General features: G+C 43.6%; 2 protein-coding genes across 5 annotated transcripts; one reads left to right on the top strand and one right to left on the bottom strand.

Moving 5' to 3' along the window:
- Nucleotides 1-2,234: 2,234 nt before the first annotated feature.
- Nucleotides 2,235-13,943, bottom strand: LOC131893185 (uncharacterized). Of its 4 annotated transcripts, none has more exons than XM_059243151.1 (2): nt 13,786-13,943; nt 2,235-3,464 (listed from the first exon to the last, which is right to left on the bottom strand). In XM_059243151.1, exon 2 carries the CDS (start codon nt 3,434-3,436, stop codon nt 2,519-2,521), a length of 918 nt encoding a protein of 305 aa, XP_059099134.1. In that variant the 5' UTR covers nt 3,437-3,464; nt 13,786-13,943; the 3' UTR covers nt 2,235-2,518. The 4 variants fall into 4 exon arrangements, with proteins under 4 accessions (XP_059099134.1, XP_059099137.1, XP_059099136.1 ...); XM_059243154.1 differs by lacking the exon at nt 13,786-13,943 and adding an exon at nt 10,336-10,354; XM_059243153.1 differs by lacking the exon at nt 13,786-13,943 and adding an exon at nt 8,049-8,067.
- Nucleotides 11,964-15,514, top strand: LOC131893172 (integrin beta-2-like). Its single transcript, XM_059243137.1, has 4 exons — nt 11,964-13,752; nt 14,094-14,401; nt 14,478-14,872; nt 14,948-15,514. Exons 1-4 carry the CDS (start codon nt 12,137-12,139, stop codon nt 15,239-15,241), a joined length of 2,613 nt encoding a protein of 870 aa, XP_059099120.1. The 5' UTR covers nt 11,964-12,136; the 3' UTR covers nt 15,242-15,514.
- The last annotated feature ends 26 nt before the right edge of the window (nt 15,515-15,540 follow it).

Here is a 15,540-nt window from a genome sequence, read left to right as displayed (position 1 = left end):
AAAGGAGGGACTTAGGATAGATCCCTGGGAAACACCTGACTTGACATCATGTTTGTCACTGAGGGGATCCCTCGACCTAAACAATCTGTTTCCTGTCATGGGTGAAGGTTCTTATCCAATTGAGAACCTTGCCTTGGATCCCAATGTCATGAAGTCTATTTAACAAAAGGCCATGGTCTACTTTGTCAAAGGCCTTGGCAAAATCAAAATAGACAACATCAATTGACTCGATTGTGTCTCTCTAGTTCCGTAATAATGTGTCCTACATGTTGAATCAGTTGGGTAACCGTGCTAAAATGCGCTCGAAACCCATGCTGACTAGGAGGAAGGACATCATGGACTTCAAGAAACTCTACAAGTTTGAACTTCATGATCTTCTCAATCAATCTCAACGAACTCGTCACAATGAGCTGCTGCTTCTAAATTCTGTGGAGATGAAAACACAGTAGAAAACTGACTTCCTAGCATGTTAGCCATAGCCTCTAGATTGCTAACTGCTGCCCCAGCAAACTCAAAAGGCCCAAGAGGGTGTTTCATCTGTCTCTTAGAGTTTGCATGAGAGAAAAAAGCCTCCAGACAAAAATAAAAATCTGCTGTATAACTCTTACTTTTTTCTACTTCTAATGATCTTCAGCCTATTCATACCAGGTTCCCGACAGGCTCGTAGACAAGAACTAACTTCCAACAAAATGCCGCGAGTAAAAATTTCAGGCCAATCTTAAGTTTAGCAAGGATTACCTAAAAGAACAACTACTGTTGTAAGTCTTTTAATCCAAATGTCTAAAAGGCGACCGCAAAGTTGGATCTCAATGCCAATCTAATTTGGTAATATTTTAAGACACACGTTATCAATGCCTTGGAGCCAATTATGTCGTTAACATGCCTGATAGTATGGCTGAAAGGATGGTGACATAATAGCAAAAGTATTTCCTCTTTCGCTTGTGATTAAGGAAATGATATATTTGAATGATTAATTATTATCAATTATTATTCAATTATTATTTTTGAATTTGAATTATTTGATCACATGTAGATGTGGTCAGTTATGCAAATAAAAGTTCGAAGGAAAGTTGTCGAAAATACAAGGAGTTCAAAGGATGAAGTGCCAGGACACAGGCCAAACAAAGGAGCAAAGCTGGCAATTTTTTTAATAGACCAATTCATCTGCACAATTTGAAGAAAAAATTCCAAAACAAGAACTCTGTTGTTGGAACTACAGAAAATGGCCCTTGGTTGATACCAAGATTACTCCCAAGAGATGGGTATGCCTTGCTATTGCTTTGCCAGAATGCTATTTTCTGCAATTTGAGCAAAAGAGGGGCTGTTTTGTCAATTTTCCACAGAAGTTGTGAAGGCAGATGCGCAAATGTAAGACCCCAGACAAATAAAAGAAAAAAAATGTCAAAACAAAGTTCTGTCGGACATAGATTTCTTGATTCCAAATTCTTGAGAAAGCCAGTTTGACAGCTCAAAATGGAGTGTTGCTTTGGTTGTTGTAAGACCTCACACTACTAGGTTCACCTAGCTCCTTGATGAGCTCCGTGGGCCAGGTAATTAATGGCATCTTGTGAAAAGAGAGGTATATTGATGGCTGAATGTAGGGATCAGTGGATGTAGAGTGTGGCTCAAAGTGATGATTTTCTAGTTAGTGGAGGTTGGTTTTTGTTTTGGAAAACAGCCAGAGAGCGATGTGTCACGTGACTTGATTTTGAGCCTTTTCTATTTGAAAAAGGTCATAAAGGCAATATCAATTCATATTTGGTCAAAAATGGCTGATAATACAAATAAGACGAAACATATGACATATATGTAAAAGCTAAAAAATACCCAAATTTAGAAAAAAGATGTATCTGCACCTTTTGCACATCCTTGCTGATCAAGCTCGTTCCATTAAGGCATAATCTCCACCTCTAAACCATTTGTGGTCTTGAAGATTGTTTGAAAGGTGTTCGAATTGAATGAACGATCCGTTGGTAAATTTTGACGCCAAATAACTGCAATTGGAAATTCCCCATGCGCGTCCGTGGAATAGAAGTGCCATTTTTTGGACGTTGAAGATTTACTTGAGCACTCGCCGCCACATCTCCCCAATTCCCAAGGAATGATTTGCTACACTATCATCTAAAGGACAGTCCAGTTGATAAATCATGATTTGGTAAATTCACCTTGTTCGACGCATGCTTGTCATGGGAAGATTAATGTTTTGATAAATCTATTAAGAAAATACGAAACGATTGAGTGAATAGATATTTATTTTGGGATAAACTTTACAATGTACCTGTGTATTTATCAGTCTACAGTGTAAAAATATAAGGATTCTCTTTCTAGTTAAGTTCACTTGAATACATTGCTCATGGGAGGTGTTCATCCATAACCAGTTGATATTTCGAGATATTTTGCGCGTTATCCATCAATTGCTTGCCGAGGCAGACGTTGGAGTAGTAATAGTTGAGGTGAAGTACTTGAAGCACTTGTAGCACTGGAATGACACATGTGACTACCTCAAAACCCTGTATCGTCAGTGGTGATGGGCATTCAAACGCCAGCCTATGTAGACCTTCTTGAATTTATCGAACCCGGATAGGACCCCCGCCCCCGCCACGCCTCGGACGATATTCACACCAGCACCCTTATACATGGCCTTGGCACCTTCATGCTTCACTATCTGCTTAAAGCAATCTATACTGCCGTTGTATTTAACCTTTTCGCCGGATGTCATCATCATCCGCCTTTTCACGGTGTCGATGGGATAGGCCACCAGGCCCGAGGTAATGGTCACGCCCCATCCCAAGAGGAAGGTGTGCACCCATTGGGCGTTATCGCCCAACAAGATGGGCTTCAGAGAGTCGTAGAGACCGAAGTAGAGTCCCCGGTAGATGAAGATACAAACACAGGAGACGGCGAAACCACGGTACAAACCACGGATGCCATCGGCCTGGATGGTTTTCATGTAGCAATCGATGATTCCGTTGAATTGTCTTTGGCCGCCACTGCGGGCGTCGGTGGCCAATCTAGTGCGAGTATAGTCTATGGATTGGACAAATAGAAGTGACACCGAGCCTGCACAGCCTCCGCTCAGGATGTTTTTGGAGAATTTCTCAGCATGGCTGGAATTTTTGGAGAACTTGAACGCCTTCTTGAACTGGTCTTTGAAGCCGAAATTCAGCGCCTGTTGAGGAAAATATCGAATCACACTGGCGAAATTTCCACGCCAAAAGCTGAGCACGCCTTCATTCCGAAGGGTTTTGGAAACACAGTCTTTCACACCACTGAAGCCTTGAGCGAGTTTGCCTTGTTTGACGAGTTCATTCTGGTTCTGAAGCAAGAGCTTGACCCGCTCAATGGGAGCGGCACTGGTTTTACTGATGGCTGCGGCTGTGCCACTCAGAAAAAAGCTCTCCGAAAAGCCCAACGTGGTGTGTCGCTTGGCACTCATGGTGCCGCCCTAGATCGTCCACGCCCACCTAAAAGCAAAAAGGGTATTTTTAACTTTAGTTCAGTTTCAGGGAATGCCATTCCATTCGAATGATCGTGACCCGGGCAACGCATTTCGCGATAAGAGGTCGGCTCAAAATCGTTCCAGGAATTTACAAATCGTCTATTCTTGGCTGGAGGCGAATAATATCCTGAAGAAAAGACCCTAAAGGATGGTCGGAGGCAGACAGGAAGACATGAAGACAAGCAGGCAGGTTAGCGGATGCATTGATTACCTAGCTGGGGAATTTTCCTTGTCGCTCGAAGATCGAGAATTCCCCTCGCCAGCCAACCCAAGTTCGAAACCATACTTCCATGTTTTACGCCAACCAAGTATTTCTTGCCTGTACCTGATCTGTGAGGGAAGGACGTAGGAGGAGGGGGAGAGGGGGGGGAGGATAGTCAACGCGATTGACGTGTACTTTGACGCATTTTGTTCCGCCTTTTGCAACCAACTCTTCATTGGATAAGCAACCTGCTTCTTGAAATCCCACCGTCTCGAACATGGGCCCTCTGGCAATTAGACATTGCAAAAAACACGAAAACATTTGCAGACTTGAGCAATATTCCGCGGAAGTGTTCAATGGACTTTGACATTTGACTCAATTTTTCTCCACACTAATCATTTGAACGTGGCTCGTTTATTAAGATGGCATTTAAGTGTTTGAGCAAAAAAATAGCCAATCTTTCCCGTCAGCTCATCTCAACTGATCAAGCAGGATCAGCATTCAATGGTCGAGAGGTTGGTTGTCACGTTTTGGGTCGTCGTCGTTGAAAGAGGACAAGCGTTTGAGTCGGATCGTACTATTCGAGGTCAATTCCCAGACGGTCCTCCTCTATGTTCGTAAGTAGTCGGCTCTCAAGTGTGGGTTTAACCTTGCAAACCATGCTACAGTACATGCATTCTTGGATACGCAGGACAAGAAGTTGTTGGCAGCGGCGCAAGAGTAGATCTCGTCTTGTCCTGTGGACGACTCAACCTCCTGGAACTAACACAGCCGTAAGGGACTATGTACTTGGTCGGTTGTCGTCTGACGTGTAGGTGAGCACCGTGTGTTCCCCCACTCCTCTTCGTGTAGAGCAATGGTTGTAGATGAATGAACTCATGCCTCCTAGAACGCCTAAAGATGGTTCCGGTTGTGCCTTTCAGAATTGAAATCACCTTGGACAATCGCTCAGAGATCCTTCGGCCATCCAGGATCGCCTGGGACGCACGCACTATCCTCATGTTGCTTGCCATTGACGCAACAACAATCATACAAATATGATACTCGAGTATCACTACCAATCTGTGTACATCATGTCAATGGTGGCGAGGTAGCTTGACCCAGCCTTGGCCTATCGCGTTGACCGCAAATCGTGTGAGCAAAATTCGCATTGGTGTACTGAATGTGTACCTTCCATCCCTCCATCCAAGAAGCATCGGAGTGCCGAACCAAACGTGAATTGGCTGGTATGCCTACCAAGTTCATTCATTAGCCACTGAAATGCAGTTTTGGTCTCTCAACTCGCTTTTATGGTCTAAATACAAAATACAACACCCACAGCACTCACACGCTTGGCCTTTGAGCTCGAGATGACTCGATGGGGATGGCGTGAACAGGTAAACTGCATCCACTCTAAAGAATGACGTTTCCTGGTGTTCCTCGAAGATGATGATTCTCTTAGGCCGTCAGCCAAGACTATCTCAAACAAGACATTTCGTGTCAATCAAACATCCATTTTGACCAATTTTACCCTTTGATGGTTCAACTCGCCCCTGCAGCTTGACGGACCCCACTTACGCGTTACTGTAGGTATCAATCAGTGTATCCGGGCACTACACGTGCATTCCATGAGTACTGCATTCCCTCCTTGCAAGACCCTCGAAAAGAGTAATCTATGTATGATTCAGATGTTCGCGTGCGCGAGCTAATTGAGGCCTCGAATAACTCGAGTGCAAACTCACAACAAGGCCTGCTACGCACGTCATCGTATATCCGGAAAGTGGAACGCTCGTAGAAAATCTCGAAAGGAGCTACCAATTTGGAAGTTGTCCCTGTTTGTTTTTGCGGCGAGGGGTGCTCTTATACTGTCACAAATACACAGGGGAAAATGAATGCCTAAACGCCTACGGAAAATCAATTTTTGACCCTTTGGCTGTCCTACATCTCAGACACGCATTTCGTTTGAGCACAATAATGCGAATCAGGCCTTGGAACTTGCCATATGTAAAAATTCCTCCAGTTCATTAGCTGTCGGCTGCACTAATTAAGAGACAGGGTGAAACTTTTGGCCCAGGCATTGAGTGCAGCTGACGATGATTCACTTTCTGAGATTGCTGCTTATGCTTCGACTTGACAATAGAAATCAATGGCATTTGGGACGTGGAGGGTTTTCGAGTAATAGCACAACAGATTGGTGGCAGAAGGCTTCCCTTCCCTTCCGTTCCCAAGTATTCTGAGAATAAATGGACTCGTCATTACAAGCGAACATCTTGTCTGCAAGGTATGCACATTCATTCATTCATTCATTCATTCAGTTGGTTCGTTGGCACTAACAATGAGTTCGACTCATATTTTACTGGAATAGATTGAAGCAGCCTCTTTCTTTCGCGTTACATCCGAATTTTGAAGGCAGTCCTTTGAACATAAAGCCTGTTGAGCAAACACACATGTGGGCAATCGATGGTCACTGTTCTTGCGTTCGTTCGTTCAATTGGCCAAGCGAGCTTATGGATAAAGCCATGAGTCTCACATCCCACCACAAAGGGTCCTTTCATTAACAGATGCTGTGGACAAATGCCAATCGCCAACTAAAGGATAATAAACAACAAACTTGTCTCTTTAAGCTTTAGTATGTAGTACACGACGTACTAGAACCATACAGATGAACTCAAGGCTGATAGCAATACTTTGTACTCGTTCAAACACACTCTCTCACACTAACATCGGATCATCATCATTGCTAATGAATACCACCAGATTACTTTTATGATTGGTGGAGTGCCATCCATCTCTTCCGCATTGAGAATCCTACAACCAATCTCTTGTCAATTGGCAATATAAATTATAGATCAGACTATGCAAAGTGGCAAGCAGGCATCCAAGGCATCCAAGGCACCCAAGGCACTCGACATGAATATGTCGGATTCGTCGTAAAAAAACGCTTCGTGAAGGTAAGGTGAGTGGCTCTTTGGAATTTGGTGTGCTGAATTCAGTGATTGCGCCCCATAAAGAATGATGAGGACTTCAGTAAGCTCACAATGAACAATGTGGGGGCCAACTTTTCGGCCAGTGGTCGCCCAAACCACCTGGGGATCCGTCTGCCGGCGGAAAACTTGATCAGGAAAATAAAGAATGTCAACGCTAAAAATGCAGCCTAACGATCTCATCTTTGTTACCCTGCGAAACCAGCCACGCCAAGCCAGAAAAGATGATTTGGCGATTTGATAGAAAAATAGTGTCTTGTCTGATCGGGAGGATCCAAACTCGTTTGAACGTACTGGATACGAGACATTTGAATGGTCTTACCCAGATCAATTACTCTAGGGTCGAGTCGATTGGATACCCCTCTCAAAAAGGAGAAATGAAGACACACAACACACTGGCCTTGTTTCCCCTCTTGCGTTTTTTCCCCTCTCTTTCTGGTCCTTATTTGTGTTTAGCTGGAGATCCTGACTTTTGGTTATTCTTTTGGTTATTTCAGGGAATCAGTCTCTTCTCCGTTCACTGTTGAATAGTTCTTCATTTTGGACGAGCCAAATGGCAGAATTAGGACGACGCTCCTCGCTGGTTTCGGCCGTGGCCGTTCGCTCGTTCACGAGACCAAATAACCTGTGGGGCACAATCTTCCCGAAATGCAGCACTACTCTCACTGAAACCATCCAAGACGAGACCGAAGTACTCGAGCTTGTAGTAGTATTGGAGGGCACTTGAATGGTGTACAACCACTCGTTGTCGTCGTCGTCGTCGTCTACTTTCTGCTTCCACCTTCCAACATCCCCGGGAAGGAATGGCATAAGTTGATGTGGTTCGCTGATCCAGTCAGTGGTCGTTGCGGCGGAGGAGGTGAATATAGAACAGCCAGTCCCTGCCGACGTTCCGGCTACAAGAAGGTCCTAACAAGAACTACCAATTTCTCGGCAAGTTCGCACTAGGTCGCTTTCCTCCGACGGCCGCACCTTTACCATCACCACCACAGCCACTTACTTCTTCCAGCACCGTTCTTCTCTTTCCAAGCCAGGATTATTCGCCCCCTCCTTGTTGGTTTCCTCCTTATTATTATTATTCCTACTACTACTTCTACTGAATATGGATAGATGGATAGTTGGACAGACAGACGGACGGACGGACGTACAAAAGACGAAGCGAAGGGAGGGAGAAAAGTTCCCGTTCGCCCAACGAAGGAACCAGTGAGAGCTCTGTTCACGACAAGAATCTGAGCCTAACTGACAAGAATTGGCGTGAACCACAAAAGGCTCAGCTCAGGCCTCCTCGATCAATCGGCTTCTAAGCCGACACTCAAGCCAAAAGTGCTCGTACGTTGAATGAACGTATATTCTGCTAACACCAAACACACGTTCACTCACTCACCCTCAAACACTCATGTACCTAGTACACTCACTGGCACAGGGAGTAACGATGACGTACAATACGATGTACGAATGTAGGTATACTTCCAGGAGGAGGACTCACAAGCCAACCAAAGGAGCAAAAACCAAAGATTTATCTGACACTCTGGTACATACAACATAGAGCTCGTTCGACACTTGGGAGGGCTTCTTCAGGAACGACAGAGGGGGAAATGCCGCCCAATGGGTAATAGTTGGTCAAAGGCTAGTTGAGAAACCTTGCCCGTCAGTAAATTCGTGGGTCACAGGGCAACGACAAGGGCAGGAAAAGGGCAAACGTGATACAGTCACTCTCTTTTGTAGCAAAACTCTTATCGCAAGTCAAAATTGTGAATGCGTCCTTTAAAATGCAGTGGCATCAGATTTGCTCCGATCGTCTTGGACTTATCTCTACTCAAATCCGAGTCACGCCAAATAAACGTTACTGAACACAAGCAAAGATTACAAATTGAAATAACAACATTTGAGATGAACACATGGCTAGGTCCGTACACTTTTTGTTCATGTATTTGCTCTTGTTGGGAGTCAAAGGTTTGCTCTTCTGATTCTTTTTGCTCCTTAGCTGATCCTGAGGCGGCTCCTTCACAAATCAATCCAAAGAATCCTTGGAATCTTTCCGAAATGAAAGAAAAGATTTTAAGATCTCCATCAAGTGGGATATGGTACAAGCTACTAAACTGTTTCAGTGTTCCCAAATCTAGAAAACGACAATTCAGATTCAGAGCGTTCACGCATAGGAACCTTGCATAACTAGTTCACAGTCTAAATCTGAGTTTACTTTTTCCTTTTTTTACATCTAGTCAGCTGTCATCTGTGGAAGATAAGGCCGATTGGGCTGATGGTGGGCTCAACTTTGATTTTTAATCTGGGTGATTTGTCCCTCATTAGCAAAAAGCATCCAAAATCGTGCATATGATAACTGATTAAGTGTTCATGATATCACAACGGTCGAATTGCTTCCTTTCTCCAAACCATGTCACAAGAAGATTATTCATTTTAGATTATTATAGACATGATTATATATAGATTAATTTTCCCCATTCCTAACAATCAGTGTCAATGCACATCTGAGAATCGGAACAGGACAAATTCTCAAAGCACGATTATGCCAAAACAAATTGGATAAATACTCAACGTACCTCACGTGCATTGATTGCAGCAAGTTGCAGCCAAGACACGAGTACGCAGTAGATGTGTTTGCATACACGTCTCAAGTTTGGTTCAAACCACTAGATAGACTTGAAGGAAGATCGTCGCCAATCAAGAGCATCCTTATAACGAAATATGGCCGCCAACTTCAATAATATGATTTTGTCTCGCTTTTTCATTCAAGAACAATTTAAATCCGACTATTTGAAGTCTTTGCGGTGCCTTTTTAATCAGAGAAATTTGAAGCACTCAAACCTTGTGCGTTTCTGAAACCTTTGAATCTGAAATTTTGCCTTTACATCGGTGTACACTTTGAATCTGAAATATTTCTTAATCCAGGGGAATGAGGATGTATATTGGGGTAGATTGGGACACTAAAGTTGAGGATCAGCATTTCGTTTCCGAATTAAGCTAACTCACTGTGTTCTTCTTCACATGATGCTTGACTCCGGTCACACAGACTACGTATTTCAAACTTTGGCTCAATCGAATGTTCAAAACGATGTCCTCTCAAACCTCACTACATAATTGTTCATAATATAAATCAGCTTGGCCGATTCTACTTATGTATTCCATTATCCATGTTTAATCCTAGTTTGGAAGGGTGTAGTCAAGTTTGCGAACCTAAGACTTTGAAAGCCAGTTCTTTGGCACAATTTCTTATTTTCCTTTGAGTAAGGCAACGGGCAAAAAAAAGCTTTATAAATGCACCTTCAAACAACCTTCAATCACCAAAAATGACGAAAGCTCTTACTCAAATTTTCAGATCAATAAGTTACGTAAGTTTAGTTAAATTTAATGAATAGCAGCTGAGTCATTTGAGTCGAAATGGCTCATATTTGAACGAAATTTTCGCAAAATATGCAGTTCAGCCTGGCTCAAGGTGTAATAAATACAAAAGATTTTTGCCCGCCATCTCCTTGCAAAGCAAAGAATTTTTACGGAATGTAAAAAACTATGACAGTCCCACCGTGTTCACTAGTCCATTAGTCCATATCATATATTCCACCAGTCTTTGGGCATGATGATCAATTTTGCTTCGTTTTTATACCCATTTTACATAAGATTACACACAGATTCAGAATCTTGATTCTACTTACTAGCTTCGTGTCGAGCGATTGTCCAAATATCAGTAGCGACCATTGAACAGGTGGAACCATTCAGAGGGCTATCGTACAATACGAAGTGAATGTTGTGCATAGGGTTCGAGAAAAATGAATTGCTGAAGTTCTTTCCGAAGTATTTTCTGAGAACGTTTGAGATGCGCCACATTCTACGACATCGAAACTCAAAACTGCTTTCAAAGATAAACATGAAGCTCAAAATTCATGGTTTGATGGCAATTCAACTTGGCAGCCCTGTCCAACTTCAATGACTTGTGGTTTTCCATTTGAGAAGATTTGCATGGCAAAAGTTTGGAGACATTGTCCGTCATCTTAGAAAAGGCGCCAATACGGACTGAGATATACATGCTGAAAGGGTCTGATAAGTGATTTGAATGCACATTATCTTCTACACAGTATTCCTAAATTTCAATAGCTTCTGACCGTGTTCAAAAAGCCCTATCAAGTTTCCAGGGAAATTCCCAAACAGCTCTTGGTATTTTTCTACCTCAAAAAGTCATGGGGAACAACTTTGATCCTATTGCTTTATGGAATTCTAGCTCAAAATTAGCCACAAAATGCCCCGGTTATATGTTGACTCGATTTCTCAAAGCATTACTAGTGATTTTCAATATCACAAAACTGAAAGATTATTTTTCTTGAAAAATTTCAAATTAACTGAAAATGTTATATAATTAAATCTAAAAGCCTCGAAAAAAGCAGATTTTTGAAAATTTATTTTAGAACCATCCAAAGGATATTTAGTTCAGTTGTCAGTGAAAATTTCACAAAATTCAATAAAGCCTGAGGAGTTAGTTTTAATCACTGTCAACGACGTTGTCACGAAACGACCAAATTTATAACGTTGCCTGTTTCATGTATTGTCTTCAGAATTCAAGTGAATGCGTAACTAGGTGTATTAAAGATGATTCTAAAAACACATCTTCAAAGATTACACTTTTAGTGTGTTTTAAGTGACATTATCTGGCATTTTGAGCTATTGTGAGACCATAGAGGAAATAGGAAAATGATCTTCCATTTTTATGATATTGAAAAATTGATATTTATTCTTTGGGAAATTGAATGAACATATAACCGGAGCATTTTGGGGCTAAAAACTAAGAAATTTGGACCACTACGTAGATCTCATGTAACTAAGTAGCGGTAAAATAGATGATATTATAACTCATAACCTAATGCTAACTAAATATGCTCCCAATTCACATGGAGTAGGTTTTTGAAAATTTTAGTTTTATTTATGCTTTTAAGTATGCAAGACTTTTATGTGGGCTAGAATTCCAAAAAGTAATAAAATCAAAGTTGTTCTCTTTGATTTGCTGAGGTAGAAAAATGCCAAGATGTCTTTGAGAATTTCCGTCAAAACTTTAAAGGGTATTTTTTATCACTGGGCAGATAGAATGTCGAATTTAGTCATTTGCTTGAAGTACTTGGTGTAATGTTTTATGTATGACACCAAATTTTGACGAAGCCCAACTTATCATCACCAGTCTTTTGCTCCAACGAGGGGACACGCACTTGAACAAACTCAGCGAAGGATTCAATGAGAAAATGCTATTATAACTACTACTAAAACGTGACATGAGTCACTCGCTCAGCGGAAATCGAGCCAACTTCATCAAAACACTTCTAATTCACGGCAATTAAGGGGAGGTTTCAAACGAAGATGATAGCCCTGTCAAGAAAGGAAGTCTTCAAACGCTTATCGTTTTAAGTTCACAAGAACAAGCTGCGAAACGATTTTCAGGATTAGCAAGAGAATTCTCGACAGGCGGAGAGCATGCAAACTTGGCAGAGGTTCTTCATCCCTCTTTGGGCCTTTCTCTCCCTATCGTTGGGTGCCTCCGACGATTATTGCACAGACGAGCTCAATCAGCCCATTTCATCGTGTGGCAGATGCTTGTGGAGACCGGATTGCCACTGGTGCCCTACCAAGATCTCAGAATTGGCCCGTGGATGCATCAAAAGGGCCATTCCATGTTCTGACACACCTATCCAGTCGAGACCCAGTGTCCGGCAAATTATGGCAAAGCCCATCGCCAAGGAGAATTGGATTAGTCCTCAACAGGTTCAACTCAACTTGAGCCCACAGACGCCTGGCAATGTCACCTTCCAAGCCCAACTCTTTGATTTGCCCGTGGACATTTATTTCTTGATGGACCTTTCCAACTCCATGACAATTCATAAAACTAATCTGGTGAATGCGGCCGATGAAATTGCTCAGGAAGTGATGTCACTCACTTCAGATTACCGTTTTGGTTTCGGGTCATTTTCGGACAAGCCAACACCTCCGTTTGCTTCCGAATTATCAACTTATAAGACAATGCAGAACAGAAATCAACCCCCTCCCTACAGTTTTCATCATCACGTCTCCATGACTTCGAATGCCACTGCGTTCAAGAAGACGGTTGAAAACTCGCCGTTGGCTGGAAATGTGGACAGTCCGGAATCCGGCATGGATGCATTGATGCAAGTTTTGGCCTGCGATGAGGTCATTGGATGGCGACAAGACGTCCGGAAAGTCATCATTCTAATCACTGACGAGGACACTCATTTCGCTTATGATGGGTACCTGGGTGGAATCACCATTCCAAACGATGGCGAATGTCACTTGACTTTATCCGAAGAAGGAGATCACCATTATTACGACAAGCAACTTGAGATGGACTACCCGTCCTTTGGGCACGTCGCCGATAAGATGAGCCAAAAGAACGTGGCTCTGATCTTTGCTGTCGACGAGTATATGCAACAGCTTTACAAGGACCTGAGCAAGTTCCTTCAAGGGACCAGCAATGTGGGACTGCTAGCCAAAGAAGCATCCTCGCTGACCTCCATTGTGACCCAACAATATCGTCAAATCAAGAGCCGCTTAGCCTTGCAAGCCTCCACTGACATCAAAAATCTCGACCTTAAATTGACAGGGGACAAGTGTGAGAACCCCACCCCCACAAGCGTCGTTTGCTCCAACGTGGCCCAAGGTCAATCTCTCGAGTTTCAATTGCAAATCACAGCCAAGGAGGACCTCTGCCAAAACCCGAGCGATGAGCATCGTGTCATGGTGAGCATTGTGGGCTCAAGCAATCACCAGATGACCGTTAACCTTAATTGCGAGCATTGCAATTGCGACGACGGAGCCAGGTTCCCTAATGCTCCCCAATGTAAAAAGAAGGGGACATTCCATTGCGGCGGGTGTCTCTGTGACGAGAATCACGTGGGTCGCTCTTGCCAATGTGAACTCACCCAAACGTCGGGAGATCTGACCGAGACATGCATCGAGCGAGGTCAGGCCATTCCTTGCAATGGGCGTGGGGACTGCAATTGCGGGGTATGTCAATGCCAAGGCAAATACCGGGGCGACTTTTGCCAATGCCATGTGGACCAATGTCCCACCAAAATGTAAGCCTAAGAGTTTGTGTTTCTTTGTATTACCTGGTCCTCACTCTCCTTGGCGCGTGGCATTCGCCATGATGACCTCGCCATGATGTGCGTCTGGCATGACACGCTAGTCCACACTTTAGTCCTTAGTCGATCCACAACAGACTCATTCACAATGTCACAAGATAGAGTAGAAAACATTTAGAAAGCAAACCAAAAGTAATCCAACGCAATTTGAAGCACTCCACTGAGTGCAACCTTAGAGCGTCTTTGATTAATAGTCGCCAATGACTCAAGTGATGACAATGAGTAACTAATGAATGAAGGTACATATTAAAACCATTTCTCTCTGCATTCAATAGGCCGGGAAACCCATGTTCTGGCCACGGCCATTGCTCTTGTGACAAGGATTCCCAAACCACGTGCACGTGCTATGAAGGCTGGTCGGGTTCGGATTGTGGATGCGCTCAGAACTTCGATGCCTGCCAGACCAAGTTCACGCGAGATCCCTGTATGGGTCGCGGCACCTGCGTCTGTGGCGAGTGCCAATGTCAATCAGGATACTATGGGAAGTACTGTCAAAAGTCCACCTCCATGACCACGTGTGAGAAACTCGAGCCTTGTGTCAAGCTCAGGGCCTTTAAACTGGAGGACGAAGACGCAGACGAGAGTGAGTGCCGACCAGGTTCCAGTCCTTGGCTTGAATTGAAACATTGCATCCCCTGACCTCCTTGATTACCTTTCAGTCCACGCCGAATGGCTCGAGGAGTGCAAGGCGAACCTCTTCATGGGCGCACAATATGTTTTCGGCGGCATGCAGAACGTCCTCAAGGCTTGTCAAAATAACCTTGATGAGAGTTCTATGATTTTCGATCCCAGTATTGTTCAGGATTTCGAATGTGAGGATCTACTCAAGCGATACGAATTGGAACAACTGGAACGAAAAGAGGAGCGCCCAGAATCGAGCGGTCACTCCAACTTTTCCAAGCGAGGCGACACCAATATTTGGAGCCAAGAGCGCATCCTATTGACCGACACCTCGAACATGGAGCGTTGCGTGGGCTACAAAGATCGGTGTGCCTTTTCCTTTTATCATGATAACATCGAGGCCGACAAATATTTTAGTCTAGATCCAGAAAAGGTGAGACCCCAAATGATCCATGAGTCACGGGAAGGAGGGTTATAGTAGTTATGATGGCTACTCTCTCTCCTCCAGGACCCGGGCAAAGTGTTGGTGGCTTTCCGCAATGTGAGCGGAACCTATCAAGCCATCACCTCCTGTACGGTGATTCCCATGGCCGTGATCGTGGGGTCGAGCATTGGACTCCTCCTCCTGAGTGGTATCGTTCTTTTGATCACCGCTATTGTGATTGTCAATATCAACGATCTCCGGCGATGGAAGCAGTATCAAGCTTGGAAAGCCGAGAATGAACGACAATTGGGTGAACAAGACAACCCCTTATATGAAAGCAAATCCACCACTTTCCAAAATCCCTCATTCAACTCTTGAGATCATTGGCCTGGGTTTGTCTTCGATTCATTATTTGGGATGCTGCAGAGGAGCAAAAAGAATCCTCCAGTTCACCGACCCTTTCTTTGCAATGATTTGATGGCCATCTTCCCCCTCAAGAACACTACTATATAGTGGGTCTTATCAATAGTTATCGGTCATGGGCAATCCCCATGCTGGCTCGATGGTGTCCAAGCAGCACGTCCTTATTTGTTCGTTTTGGCGGAGCTTGACTCAATGTTGTCGGTAAAAAATAAAAAGATAAGAATCCTTTCCATTCATTGGCGAAGCCTGGCGAA

Source organism: Tigriopus californicus, chromosome 2 (assembly GCF_007210705.1).
Source record: "Tigriopus californicus strain San Diego chromosome 2, Tcal_SD_v2.1, whole genome shotgun sequence".
Taxonomy (NCBI): Eukaryota; Metazoa; Arthropoda; class Copepoda; order Harpacticoida; family Harpacticidae; genus Tigriopus; species Tigriopus californicus.
This window is presented reverse-complemented; position numbering and strand designations above follow the sequence as displayed.